Source organism: Nasonia vitripennis (assembly GCF_009193385.2).
Source record: "Nasonia vitripennis strain AsymCx chromosome 2 unlocalized genomic scaffold, Nvit_psr_1.1 chr2_random0010, whole genome shotgun sequence".
In the NCBI taxonomy this organism is placed as follows: Eukaryota; Metazoa; Arthropoda; class Insecta; order Hymenoptera; family Pteromalidae; genus Nasonia; species Nasonia vitripennis.
Window position 1 is genome coordinate 1918165 of NW_022279617.1, and position 11865 is coordinate 1930029.

Below are 11865 nucleotides of genomic sequence, written 5' to 3' on the forward strand. Positions count from 1 at the left end.
ATACTATACCTGGTACCAAGGGCTGACTCATCAGCGCCGCGCAGCAACCGGCCAAATGCGAAAGAGCGCGCCTTGGGGGGGGGGGGGGGGGGCTCCGAAGGTGACCGGCAGCAGGCGAACAATGTCACTATAGCGTGGACAACAACAGAGTGTACGCGCTACTGCTGCCGCGGGGAAGGAGAGGCTTCCGAGAAACGCGTAGACCTGTGGAGCGTGAAAAAAATCCACCGCCTTCCGGCAGCGAATGCAATCTTGGCGAAAGTTATTGGTATCTGTTGCGCGAGACGTAAAGCGCGCCTCTTATCTCTCGCCGAGCAAACATTTCATCGAGTTGAAAACAACGACGGCGCTGTGTTGTTAAACATAATGAAAATCCGAGCGCAGCCGATAAAATAAAAAATTGCGAGGCGCGCGAAGTTGAAGATTGACAGCATCGAGTCCCCATCGTGTCTCGCTTCTCGTCCGCGGCTAACGGCGATCGGTTATCGCATCCCAAAGGAGAGTTACCGCTGCTATCCTTGGAAACGTAACTCTCGGCCGATCGATCGAGGCCAGCTCGTTGTAAAAGGTTCCGATCTCGTCCTTGGCGAATTCCTCTGAAAGGAGGTAAACGGAGGAGGAGACGAGGGAAAAAGCAGCGTTCGCCAGGTGCATCGCTCGTGCGACGATGAGGCAAGCGTATCGGCATTTAATGGCCCGTAAGCGCGCGGCGATTATAATTGTAGAACTCATCGTCGTCGCGTTTTCATGACGAAATTGTCCCGCGGCGCGCATTAATTAGCATCTCGCTCGGCTTGATAAGCCGGCAGATAAACAAGTCAATTTTCTGAAAGGTCGATGCGTCACTGCCTCGTTACCCTCGTTAGCAGGGAGCGCGCGGCGACGCTGTGAGAAAGGAGAAGATATTTCGAGAGACCGGCAATGTCCTCGCGAACTGCACGGGCGCGCACTTGGCTCGCTTGCGTTTTATTTCTTAATAAGGCGCGCGCGGATAGACGCCAGTGCGTACGCGAGGCGCATGCATGCATGCTGATGACGAAAGGACGACAATGGAGGTCGCAGCCGTTCTCCGCGCTCTTCCCGCCGCGAGTCGTCGCTGAGGTGGACGCCGCGGCGGCGCGACCTATACGCTCGACCTCCCCGATGCCATCGACTGTCCTACTTTTCTCCCGCGACTCTTGATGGAAAAGCAGGAGCGCGCGCCGCGAACACTCGAGACGGAAAGATTCGCTGGTGTATATATTCAACGCTGCTGAAATAACTCGTATACATCCCAAAAAACTGGTTCGCTCGATTATCGAATTATGCGGCGACCTTCTGTGCGCGCGAGTTTCGGGCTTTTCAGTGAAACGTTGCGCTCTCGGAAAAGGAGCGGCAGGCGTTTCTCTCTCCTCTCGGATCGAGCGTCGGGAACAGCTGTGCAGTCGTGGATCGATTCCGGCGAATAAACGCCGCGCAAATTGGTCGCATGAAAAGCACTGATTGAGTGACGTCGGTAGCGCGAGTCGCGCCGACTACTCGAGTATCACGTACGCCCGGTGGCCGGTACCACAGCGCGCTCAAGCTGCCGCCACCTGGCGAACGACCTTCGAAGACGGCGCACTTATCGGTCGAACGCGCGGCTGCTCCGCGGCTCTTCTTATCGGGTCATGCGAAACGTTTTCTCTGACTCTTTTTATCCGAGAGTCTATGATTTTTTTGACCTAGTTCCACGCTTCGAGCAGTTCGCGAGAGTTCACTCCGCGTCGAGGTGTCGTTCAGCCTGGCCGATTCCAATAGGCGACAGTGCCGGAGGATCTCCGTACTAAAGCGCATGATAATCGTAGACGTGCGTGACGCGCGCATGCACGCGTTATACACACATAACAGCTCCTCATCTAGAGGCGGAGATATGCGGGGTCTTTGAACTCTTTCTCTCTCTCTCTCTCTCTCTCTCTCTCTCTCTCTCTCTCTCTCTCTCTCTCTCTTTTTTGCGCGACAACCTGGCCGCTGACAATGCGTCCAGCGAGCCGGGGCCGAAATAGGGGTCTAGCCAGATGCTTCTGCTTTCATCGGGCTGAACATGATTCTTGCTGCAGATTGATTTAGTGACTCACGCCATCGGCTCGTTCATTTTCCTACACAATCGAGCGACTTCTTTACGCGTTGGAAAGCACGAGCGAAAGAAGAAAGAGTTGGTAAGCTCGTCGGGATCGTATGTAGGCCGGCGTCGAAAAGCTCACTCGATCGACCGAGCAGCAGATTTTTACTCGGCTTAGAAGCGAAGCAAATCGCATCGGTTCTCTCTCTCTCTCTCTCTCTCTCTCTCTCTCTCTCTCTCTCGATATGCGAATACTGGCCGTGTGTACGGCAGTTTACGCGGGTCGATTGCCCAACGAGGAGCTGCGCGCGCGTTGCGAAAGCAGCACGTATAGGTAGGTTAAAATAGGCCGGAAAAAGGTCGTCGACTTCTGCGCCAAAACTACCGCTGCTCTCGGCCGTGCACTTTCACTGCTGTGCATCAGGGCGGCGGGATCGAGGCAGATCTTGTTGGCTCTCGCCCCTACTCCCGCGGACGAGGTGCAGTATTTCTTTTTCGATACGTCCCCCCCCCTCTCTCTCTCTCTCTGTGCCGCCGTGCACTAGCCTCCGCCGCGAAGTTGGCTGCGCCTAAGCAGCGCGGCGAGCTCCGCGATTAGACGTCTCGGCGCGCCCGCGCGCTCCGCACGTGCTGCATCAGCGCGAGCACCTTTTCCCCCGCTCTCTCTCTCTCTCTCTCTCTGTCTCATTTCGCCAGCTGCGTGCGGCGAGCACTTTCTCCGCGGAAGGGACCATCCGCCGAGAGCCGGGAGAGGTCGTCGGTCCCGCCGGCGCACCGCGCGCTCTCACTCTCGACTCGACGCTCTTCCGGGGTGCACGCGCGCGAGTCCGAGTTTCTTCTCGTGCACCGACTAGACTACAGCGACTCTGTGCAGTGCGCCAGTGGTTCCGCGAGTGCGGGCTCATCGGATCGAGGACGTCCATAAGTCAGCCGTGCGCTGCTGCTACGCCTCTGCAGCTGGTACGCCTTCTCCTGCTCTGCAGTTCTCGCTCTCGCAAAAGGAGGCGCACGTGGCCAATTTTCGGAGAACGCCGCAGTCGCGGAAAAGCTACGCCAAAGCGAGACGCACCGAGGAGAGCGAGAGAGAGAGAGAGAGAGAGAGAGAGAGAGAGAGAGAGAGAGTCTCGCGACTGCGCGCCGCGCCAAGTGCACTGAACGCGACCGAGTGCAACGAACTCCGTCCGCTCCGTCCTTCTATCTGGCTCTCTCTCTCTCTCTCTCTCTCTCTCTCTCTCTCGCGCGCGCGAGCTGCGGTTTGAGTATAGTCGCGCAGCCACCCTCGACCTCTCGCTCCTACTCTCGCCGTATGTCACTTTCTAGTTTCCAGTGCGCACTCGCTTTCCGCGCGGATTTTTTTGCCGGACGTTTTTTGCCTCCCCGATGAGATTTTTTCCGATTTCGACGACGCGCGACTTTGGCTGCTCCTGCTCTCCGGAGCGGCGAGGAATCGCGAACCGGCCCTCTTTCCTCAACCTCTTCACGCTATTCCCAGAGTCTGATTAGTCCGCTGCTATACGGATTCGTTCGGCCGATCGGCGTGAAAAAATGGGAAACGCCGTTCGAATTGATCCAATGAAGAGCAATTGAGCGCAAGATCCAAAGCGCGTGCAGCGCCGTGCTCGAGGCCATGGTTCTGTGCGCGCTGTCCCTCGTACCTCAGTTATCCGCGCGGCGTGCACAGCCCCGAGCGACGAGCGGCAAATAATAAAAGCTCTTGATCTGTCCACAGCCTGAACAAGATGCACGCGATGGACAGCAGCGGCGGCGGCAACGGTAAGAACGCCCTGGAGAGCGGCGGGCCTTCGGAGCTGAAGCAGCGCGACGACGAGGACTCGCGCAAGTCGCCGAAGGTGCCCCAGAGCCAACAGAACGGCGCGGCGCTTCCCGAGGAGACGGCCTCCGCCGACCGCAACCTCGTCCAGTGCGTAGCCGCCAGCGGCTTGCCAGCCAAGAAGGAGAAGAAGGAGCCCCTCGACGACGCCGAGGCCAATCTCCATGTGCAGGTGAGGCCCGAGGCTCGACCTTAGCTCTCTCTTCTCCCGACTTTCCTATATAATTCCATTCCCCGCTTCAATCGGAAAACTCTGACGTTTCGCAGTCGCCGACGCGCAAGTCGTCGAAGCTTCAGGCGGAGCAGCCGACGACGTCGCCGGGCAAGGCCGGCCGGCCGAGCGGCCAGCGGGGAGCCCCGGCCAAGCTGCAGCTGGACGAACAGCAGCAGCAGCAGCCGCACTGCCGGGAGACCAGGAAGCGCAGATCGGCCGAGTCGGCAGCCGCGCCGGCCAGCCTCTCGGCGAACGGAAGCGGCCCGCCGAAGAAGCTCTGCCTGGACCAGCGGGAGCAGTTCATCAACTCGCTCATCGGCTCGGACAAGTACACCGCGGAGCAGCTGGCCAGCAGGGCCGAGCAGCTGCGCGCCGAAGTGCAGGTAAGCTGCTCTAGCATTACTATACAAGTCACTCGAATCGTCGGGAATGAGCGGCCGACTTTGCTGGTTTTCAGGAGCTCGACGAGCTGGCCCGCGCCAAGGAGATGGAGTGGAACGAAATTCTGAGCATGCGGAAGCTCAAGGAGGAGGCCTACCTGCGGATCGAGCGCCGCCGCCAGATAATGGGCTTCATGGAGGGCAACGGGCCGCTCGGCGCCGAGGGCCTCATGCCGCCGGCGAGCCTCTGCCTGGCCCAGCAGCACTTGGACGCTTCCAACAGCCAGAGGGAGCCGAAGCTCCTCGTGGTGCCGAAGGAGGAGCGCTCGCGGGACAGCTCGCCGGCGTTCAAGCGCGAGAGGGCCTCCAAAGCGCAGCCGAGCTACCTGCAGCCGGGCCGGCCGCAGCAGCTCGGCGAGAACGGGCCGAAGATGCAGCAGGCGGTCGACGCGCAGAGCCCGGAGCACAGGCAGATCGGGGAGGGAAGGCAGGGGCCGATCGTCGACGTCAGGTCCATCATCGCCGACTACAGGCTCCGGCACCCCGAGACTGTTCCCAGACGGTGGGCATCGCTCGAGATTCTTCTTTTCTCTTGCCGAACACGACCGAAATCTGACGCGTCGTATTGCCGTTTTCAGTAGGGGCCGCAGGATGAGGAACTCCGTGAACGTGGGCCTCGGAGCCGGAGGCGCGATGGTCGAGACCGTGGGGAACATGGACTCCCGGCCGTCCAGCACGGACTCCTGCAAGAGCAACTCCAACCTCAGCGATCCCAACAACGCGATGAGCTTCAAGGACGTGCTCGTGCAATTCGCAAAGTTGAGCCAGCAGCAAGGTGAGAAAGCAAAGCAAAACCTGTCCGTTGACGTTCGCATTCTCAATGTAACGGCCTGTCTCGTGTTCTGCAGGAGAGCCAATAAAAACACCTCAAAATTATCCAGACGTGACGCTGCACCCGGTCGCAGCGACGCCCACGACGCAAAACTCCGCACCGCAGACGGGCTCGGGCTCGCTGCTCCACGGCATCCTCACCAAGTCCCAGTCGCCGAGGCCCACCACTTTCTCGCCAACGCTGGCCAGGCTGCTCACGGCGCCCGAGAGGGAGAGGAGCGCGCCCGCGATCACGCCCACCCCTCACCAGAGCGCGCAGCACCTTCTGCAGGCCTATCAAGGCGCCAATCCTGTCTCGATCAGCGACTTCCTCTCCTCGTCCAAGGTCAGTTGCTGGCGCAGCTCCTCGCTCCTCGCTCCTATTGCAAGTGCCCCCGTCGCTAACTTCAACTCTCATTCCAGGCCCGAACTGAAATCACGATAACTCCAGTTGTCAACAATCCACTGCCGACTCACGCCAACAACTTGATTCACGTCGTAAGTAGAAACACGAATCTTCTGCCTTGCGATGAACCTAACGTATTCCGACACGCTCAACGGCATGACCTCTTGCAGGACGACGGAGAGGACGAAACCTCGATAATCGAAGAGCGAGATTCGCGGCTGCCCATGGGAGCCAGGGATAACGCAGATGACAGGGACAGCCCACCGCGCTGCCAAGGCTGCCACGAGCGCGCGGCGCAGTTCGTGTGCGCTGGCTGCGGCAATCAGTGGTACTGCAGTCGCGAATGTCAGGTAAATTACCGAATCCTCTTTTCACCATCCCCGAAAAGTCTCGACGACGAAGCTCGATGAAGCCTGCAATAACGCTGTTCTGTTTTCTGCACGATTTTCAGGTTGCAGCTTGGGATGATCACTCGGAGGTATGTTCTGGATAGGAAGAGGCCGAACAATCGAAAGTGAAATCGCAAATGAATCTAGTCAAGAGGAAAAAGCTGAGAAAGAGAATGTAGGCAGAGGAAGATCTGACGAAGAGAGAGAGAGAGAGAGAGAGAGAGAGAGAGAGAGAGAGAGAGAGAGAGAGAGAGAGAGAGAGTATGCAATCGTGGGCGAGTTGTATATTTTTATGAATCCTTATTGTATCTGTGACTGAAATAGCTCGTCGTCATTGCAATGGACCATGTTTGTAACGAGCTGACCTAGACTTCTAAGTTATGCGTTTTACCCCACATATTGAAAGTTTTTTGTGAGCGTTCATTAGATGTGCATTGTTCTTTTTTGTTTTCTTCGCACTTTAAATCAATGTGATCAGTTTTATTTTATAAAAAAATTACGTAGCTCAATACGCCAAAATAATTTTAGTATACATTCTATGTATAAATCTCATGCGTTTAAATGGAATTACCTTCGCAGGTGAAGAGTTTAAACGCGCAGAGCGATAGGTTTAATGACATGTAAATAATTCTATACGAATTTGCTGATTCCACGTTCAGCGTAAGAAAAATTTCTGAGCGTTGGTTAACAAAGTGCCATGTGTAAGATTCGTTCATTATAATTGGACTATCAGGCCAAAATATTTCTTTCGTTCATCAGCCAGAATTTCAGAAATGATTACTCTTCCAAATTATTATTTAAGGGAGATCGTCATCAATTTCATCAACGTTTCTTTTGATTAATGCACTTTACTGCATGCATATGAGAGAGCGATTTAGTGACATTGTAGTAAGAGTGAAATGACGCGCAGTTCAATGTATTGCAAATATATTATGATTAAACATTTTCTCTTAATGTAAATTACTCGAAAATTGCTCTTCAAATCAATTTTCAAAATTGCATAATGACGTATAATACAGCCGTTCATTAAACATTTAAGTTTGTAATGCATGCCAGGGGGCATGCAGTAGTACCAAACAGCTATTTTATACCATATTTGTTACCAACGTAAAAATTTAGATTTATCGAAACATTAGTCTTAGTTTAGAATTAAGGACCTTTTGTAACGTTGTTGATGATGTGTTGCTGCGTAAGAGACACGCCTTCAACGCTAGATTATCTCATCGACGATTGTCCCAGACATAATCTGTAGTCCAAAGTTCCTACAGGTACACGCAACATTACATATATTTTTCCCATTTATGAAGCAAACCAAAATAAAGTTTTTAATCGTGTTCACATGTTGTTCATTTCTTGCATTGATATATTTTCTTTTAAGTTTTTCATATGCAAATATGCAAATAAGTAAATTTAAAAACTCGATCGACAGGTATTTCAATTCCGCGCGTAGATGGCGCTTCTAGCAGAAAGTTTCCTTGCTCAGCTGATTTCTGTATTTACGTAAATTGTTTGAGAAAAGTAATATCTATACTGTCAAGTCCGTTAACGCGTCAAATACTCTTCAACCCTTATGAACTTTAACGGCTTATGAAAATGTCGTATTCACAGCAGGATTATGCTGAACTAATGGCTCTAGCTGAATTGGCTGGAGTTCATGCAGTTCCGGGAGTTTACAGGTGAATTGGAATAACATAACCTTGAGACTGAATCCCTGATGGTTTGAAATGAATTTAGATTTTTACAAGAACTATACATTATTGTTTTACAGAGTACTGATTGAACTGCTGTCACTTCAAGTTTCACCAGAAGACTTATACGTATTACTTAGGCAAATATCTCCTCTGACTCAGCAAAGAAAGAGAATTTCAAGCACTTCAAAACCAAAACCAGCTGGATAGTTATACCTGAATAAATAGTATTTTGCTCTTATTTTTTATCATAAATATATCAATTCATATCATTTTTTGTACAAACTTTCAACATCAGACAATAAAAACATGAAGCAATTTGAAAAATCTTAATCTAACTAATTATAAATAATATCTATTTTTCACCATAACGTTCAGCACCACTTCTAGCAAGCCGATCAGCCATCTCATTGCCATGAATGCCAACATGACCTCTAACGTGGTTCTGAAACAATTTTTCTACTTTAGAATACCGTTATTAAAAGTTCACATGCCAAAGTACACCAGAAAAAGAATAATTTTTCATACCCATGATACTTGCAGAGGTGCAAGCGCTTTTTCCATTTCTATCAGTTCTGTTTTGTTTATCACAGGCTTTCCAGTAGAAGTTTGCCAACCACACTTTTTCCATTTGGGCATCCATTGTGTTATACATGATATAAGAAACTGTGAATCTGTGTTTATTTTGAGTTTCTTTATACCAGCTTTTTGTGCTTGACTGGCAGCGATTGTGACAGCTTGTATTTCGGCTATATTATTTGTTGCTCGACCATCTACTGGTTGGGATACATTACTAGAAACAAATTGTTGAAAATTATGCTAATTGTGCTTGCAATATTCATTTTTGCAACAATGATGACTTACTAAGCATTTCTTTCAGAAAACCAGACTCCAATACCTGCCTTTGCATTTCTCCTACCATTGGATGAACATGCACCATCAGTGTAAACTTCTGTATAACCATTTGAATCAATAGAAAAACCATCTTTGTTCTAAAAATATCATTTATCGATTAATTATATTTCCATGATCTCAATGTTAAATTAATACCTGTGCAGTAGAATTATCACGTTTTATTCGTTTGTGCTTCACATTTTCCAAGTCACTGTCGCTATCACTGGCAGTGGACAGAACTCGTTTCAGTGTTGTACTGCTTGCTGGAGAAGCACAAATTTTACCAAGAGCAAAAGTTTTTTGTGTTAGAAACGAGGAACTTTTGATTGATCCTGATGTTTGTGGGTAAGATGAAGTTGTACCAGAGTTTGCCTTTATGAAGCTCTCTGCTTCGCTTTCTGAACCAAATTTTTTGTACTTTGGTCCTGGGAATTTGTGGACCTGTGCCTTACACTCATCCCTGTTAATAAATTTCGAATGATGAGCTTTATTAAAAAATCAGACAGTCTTAAAATAAAATAAAAGTGAGCCTCACCAGGTTGAGTAAATTCCAGGATTTCGACCTTTTGCCACCGCATAGTAACTCATGATTCCTCCGAGAAAATCCGAAACAACTGAAAACTGAAACGTGCGTCCATGGAACAAAGAAAAAAATAGCTTAGACATGCGATATTTTTTACTGTAAAAGTAAACCAACTTTCGAATAAGCGACTACTGCATTTCGTGTATAGTTTAAATATAATTTTCGAGATGCGTTAGATGATTTTACAATAAAATAAAATATGCTCATGAACTATTGCGAAAAAATGCACGATTCTCGAGAGATGTATGATTAAAAAAAAAAAAAATCGTTAGAAGTGTTCGCATGGAATCGCGTAGGTATAAGTATATATATGCTTTGCGTATCGCAGTCTCTAGAATATGTAAAGGAAAAGCTAGGTCTCTTTGTAATGGAGCGAATATGTCGACTATCGAAAGCAGATATTTACATTTTGCGGAAAAGGTTAGGTTTACCAAGAGCTGGATGGCGGCACTTTCAATTTTTTTTGTAAATAAGACATAGCCTTATGTAACTATGTACTTTGTTACTATAAATTATGCAAATCTTATGGTAAAATTAGAATTAAAAAGAGGAAAACGATTTCAAGTACAACATTGTTTGAGTTTTGGTTCATCAAAATTCAACTTTGGCCATTAACAGCATGTACGAATTAAAGAAAAGGTTGCATGTTTTAAAAAAATCTCATTTAATCTAACAATTCGTGACATTTTTATTCATACATAATGACCTTGGTCTATATACAGGAAAGAAACAAGTCGCAATGAAGTGCTTGCTTTTGCAGATCATCCTCTTTAAGAATAAAACTGCAATAAGATTTTCTTAAGCAATGAGACGTTGACTAAGATTTTCTTATAATTAATGAGAGCAGTATTATTCATAAATATCTTCTTTGTCTGCAACATAACGCGCTATGGCAGCTGGTGTTACAAGTCTTTCGGCATCCATATCTGGTATTTCGAAACCAAATTCATCCTCCATAGCCATAATGACTTCAACGTGGTCCAAGGAGTCCAGACCAAGGTCGTTTATAAAATGAGAGTCTACGGTGAGCTGTAAAAATTATACGAGTTTAATTTAAAAGACTAAATACAAGTGTGGCAATACTGCAACACAAATGTACACTTTTATTCTAAGAGAACTCGAAAGGGTGACAGCCATCAAATAGGAGTTTTACCACATAAAAGTATACATTGGTGCGATCAGCAGACACCACGAATCAAGCTAGGTGTTAGCCATTAATCCTTTTGTTGAAAAAGATGTTGAGTGACATTTTTACTTGTACTTTTCAATTTCATTTCAAATGAAAACAAAAACTACGTCATCAGCTGTGTGTAATATTCGCAGAGAGAATATCAGAGGGTGAGGAAAGTTTAGGCAAAACATCAAATCAAGCCTCAGAGTTGTAAAAATATCTCTGCAAACATCTTTAACAGACGCTAATTGAAGGTAAGTAAGTACCTTTGAAGCATCTATTTTATCATAAAGCTTAAGCACCAAAAGGACTCGGTCACGGATAAAATTCAATGTGAGCGGTGGTTTTTCACTGTACTGGCGCACCTGCTTGACGCATGGGTCCGCTAAGCTCTGAAAAAATATAAAGTACATGAGAATGGTAATTGAGTGTATTAACCTTGTCAGCAGTAACTTTGTCGTAGGCAGCCACAACTTTTAAAACACGATCCTGAATCTCTTTCATCGAGGGTTTTTCTCTGATAACGTGGTCATATCGTCGTGCCTCGTAGTTAGCAGTGACCTGTATTTATCAAGATTCATTGGGGTTAGGCAGTGCTTGTGGCAAGTTGCATGGATGCATAAAACGCAAATAAGACAATGAACTTTGACAGCAGTTGACGGGGAGAGGCCGTCCGAGCTAAGTAGCAATCGATGACGTCATCGATGAAGACGCGCGCGTTGAGAAATAAGAAAGTAAAAGAGACAAGGCCGATGCATAAGTACTTATGATCACGTGTGGCAACACTTTTTCGCCACAGCAGAACCGTTGACCAGCAGACGTGCGCGAAACGTAAGTGGAGGAAGTCCATCGCGACACGAGAGTCAGAGAGAAAGAGATAGCACGGCTCGCGCGAGCGGTTGCAATAAACACGGCGTGTCCGAGCTTCCCGCAGTTACGTAATGCGCGATCGTCAAAATACGAGACAGGGAAAAGGAGAGCTAGCCGCGGTCGGGGAGCCATCGGCGGCCTGCTCTCGGGGCCGACGTTTGACAAGAGTGTACGGCTTACCTGGCCGAGGATCGGCGCCGACGTTCGCCTGATCGCGTGGACGAGTCTCTGGTTGAGCTGACTCGAGGTAGCCGGGGCCAGGACAGCCAGTCGGCTCGTCGTGTTTCTGAGCAAACCGGCGCTTCGCGCAAAGACTCGTACGCCCGCGATCGACGCCATTTTCAACCGTGCAGAAGGAAATTCGTGTAGACTGCGCGAGTCGTCAGTCGGCTCTTTCGTCGCGCAGCGCCGCGGATAACTGAGCCACTGGCCACTGACGATGTGCTCGCGGATAGATGGACGACGACGTGCGATATGCGATCATGCCTA

At 49.2% G+C, this 11865-nt stretch overlaps 4 protein-coding genes across 17 annotated transcripts in view; 1 reads left to right on the plus strand and 3 right to left on the minus strand.

Annotated features, from left to right (window-relative positions):
- LOC100115141 (midasin) overlaps window positions 1-7508 on the plus strand; it is a 28371-nt gene extending 20863 nt beyond the window's left edge. For 5 of the 6 annotated variants that reach the window (XM_031925344.1, XM_031925346.1, XM_031925347.1 and 2 more), the window contains 8 exons: window positions 3810-4083; window positions 4179-4508; window positions 4583-5067; window positions 5144-5340; window positions 5414-5721; window positions 5799-5873; window positions 5952-6131; window positions 6233-7508. In XM_031925344.1, the coding sequence (XP_031781204.1) occupies window positions 3810-4083; window positions 4179-4508; window positions 4583-5067; window positions 5144-5340; window positions 5414-5721; window positions 5799-5873; window positions 5952-6131; window positions 6233-6274 (1891 nt within the window). In that variant the 3' untranslated portion in view covers window positions 6275-7508. The remainder of the gene's footprint in view (window positions 1-3809; window positions 4084-4178; window positions 4509-4582; window positions 5068-5143; window positions 5341-5413; window positions 5722-5798; window positions 5874-5951; window positions 6132-6232) is intronic. The other variant, XM_031925348.1, reaches the window with a different exon arrangement.
- Window positions 1-11865, minus strand: part of LOC100115042 (SET and MYND domain-containing protein 4) — a 656582-nt gene that overhangs the window by 564414 nt on the left and 80303 nt on the right. The window lies entirely within an intron of this gene.
- On the minus strand, window positions 7879-9699 carry LOC100115073 (ribonuclease H1). 7 transcript variants are annotated; one of them, XM_032601656.1, is made up of 8 exons: window positions 9450-9670; window positions 9288-9373; window positions 9115-9212; window positions 8909-9015; window positions 8723-8850; window positions 8387-8651; window positions 8225-8303; window positions 7879-8074 (listed from the first exon to the last, which is right to left on the minus strand). In XM_032601656.1, exons 1-8 carry the CDS (start codon window positions 9540-9542, stop codon window positions 7995-7997), a joined length of 936 nt encoding a protein of 311 aa, XP_032457547.1. In that variant the 5' UTR covers window positions 9543-9670; the 3' UTR covers window positions 7879-7994. The 7 variants fall into 7 exon arrangements, with proteins under 7 accessions (XP_032457547.1, XP_008217918.1, XP_016842208.1 ...); XM_008219696.4 differs by having other exon boundaries at window positions 8909-9212; window positions 9450-9683; XM_016986719.3 differs by having other exon boundaries at window positions 8909-9212; window positions 9288-9366; window positions 9450-9672.
- Window positions 9979-11787, minus strand: Ndufab1 (NADH dehydrogenase (ubiquinone) 1, alpha/beta subcomplex, 1, 8kDa). 3 transcript variants are annotated; one of them, NM_001167849.1, is made up of 4 exons: window positions 11557-11787; window positions 10981-11067; window positions 10773-10898; window positions 9979-10364 (listed from the first exon to the last, which is right to left on the minus strand). In NM_001167849.1, exons 1-4 carry the CDS (start codon window positions 11713-11715, stop codon window positions 10185-10187), a joined length of 552 nt encoding a protein of 183 aa, NP_001161321.1. In that variant the 5' UTR covers window positions 11716-11787; the 3' UTR covers window positions 9979-10184. The 3 variants fall into 3 exon arrangements, with proteins under 3 accessions (NP_001161321.1, NP_001161322.1, NP_001161323.1); NM_001167850.1 differs by lacking the exon at window positions 10981-11067; NM_001167851.1 differs by lacking the exon at window positions 10773-10898 and having other exon boundaries at window positions 10945-11067.

Coding starts and splice junctions, on each gene's coding strand:
- LOC100115073 (XM_008219696.4), bottom strand. CDS start 9,542: ATGAGCATATTTTATTTTATTGTAAAATCATCTAACGCATCTCGAAAA. Junction 8,851..8,908: donor GTGATAATTCTACTGCACAG/GTATTAATTTAA, acceptor TGATATTTTTAG/AACAAAGATGGTTTTTCTAT. Junction 8,075..8,224: donor AAGTGGTGCTGAACGTTATG/GTGAAAAATAGA, acceptor CTATTTATTCAG/GTATAACTATCCAGCTGGTT.
- Ndufab1 (NM_001167849.1), bottom strand. CDS start 11,715: ATGGCGTCGATCGCGGGCGTACGAGTCTTTGCGCGAAGCGCCGGTTTG. Junction 11,068..11,556: donor CGGCGCCGATCCTCGGCCAG/GTAAGCCGTACA, acceptor TGATAAATACAG/GTCACTGCTAACTACGAGGC. Junction 10,365..10,772: donor ATAAAATAGATGCTTCAAAG/GTACTTACTTAC, acceptor TAATTTTTACAG/CTCACCGTAGACTCTCATTT.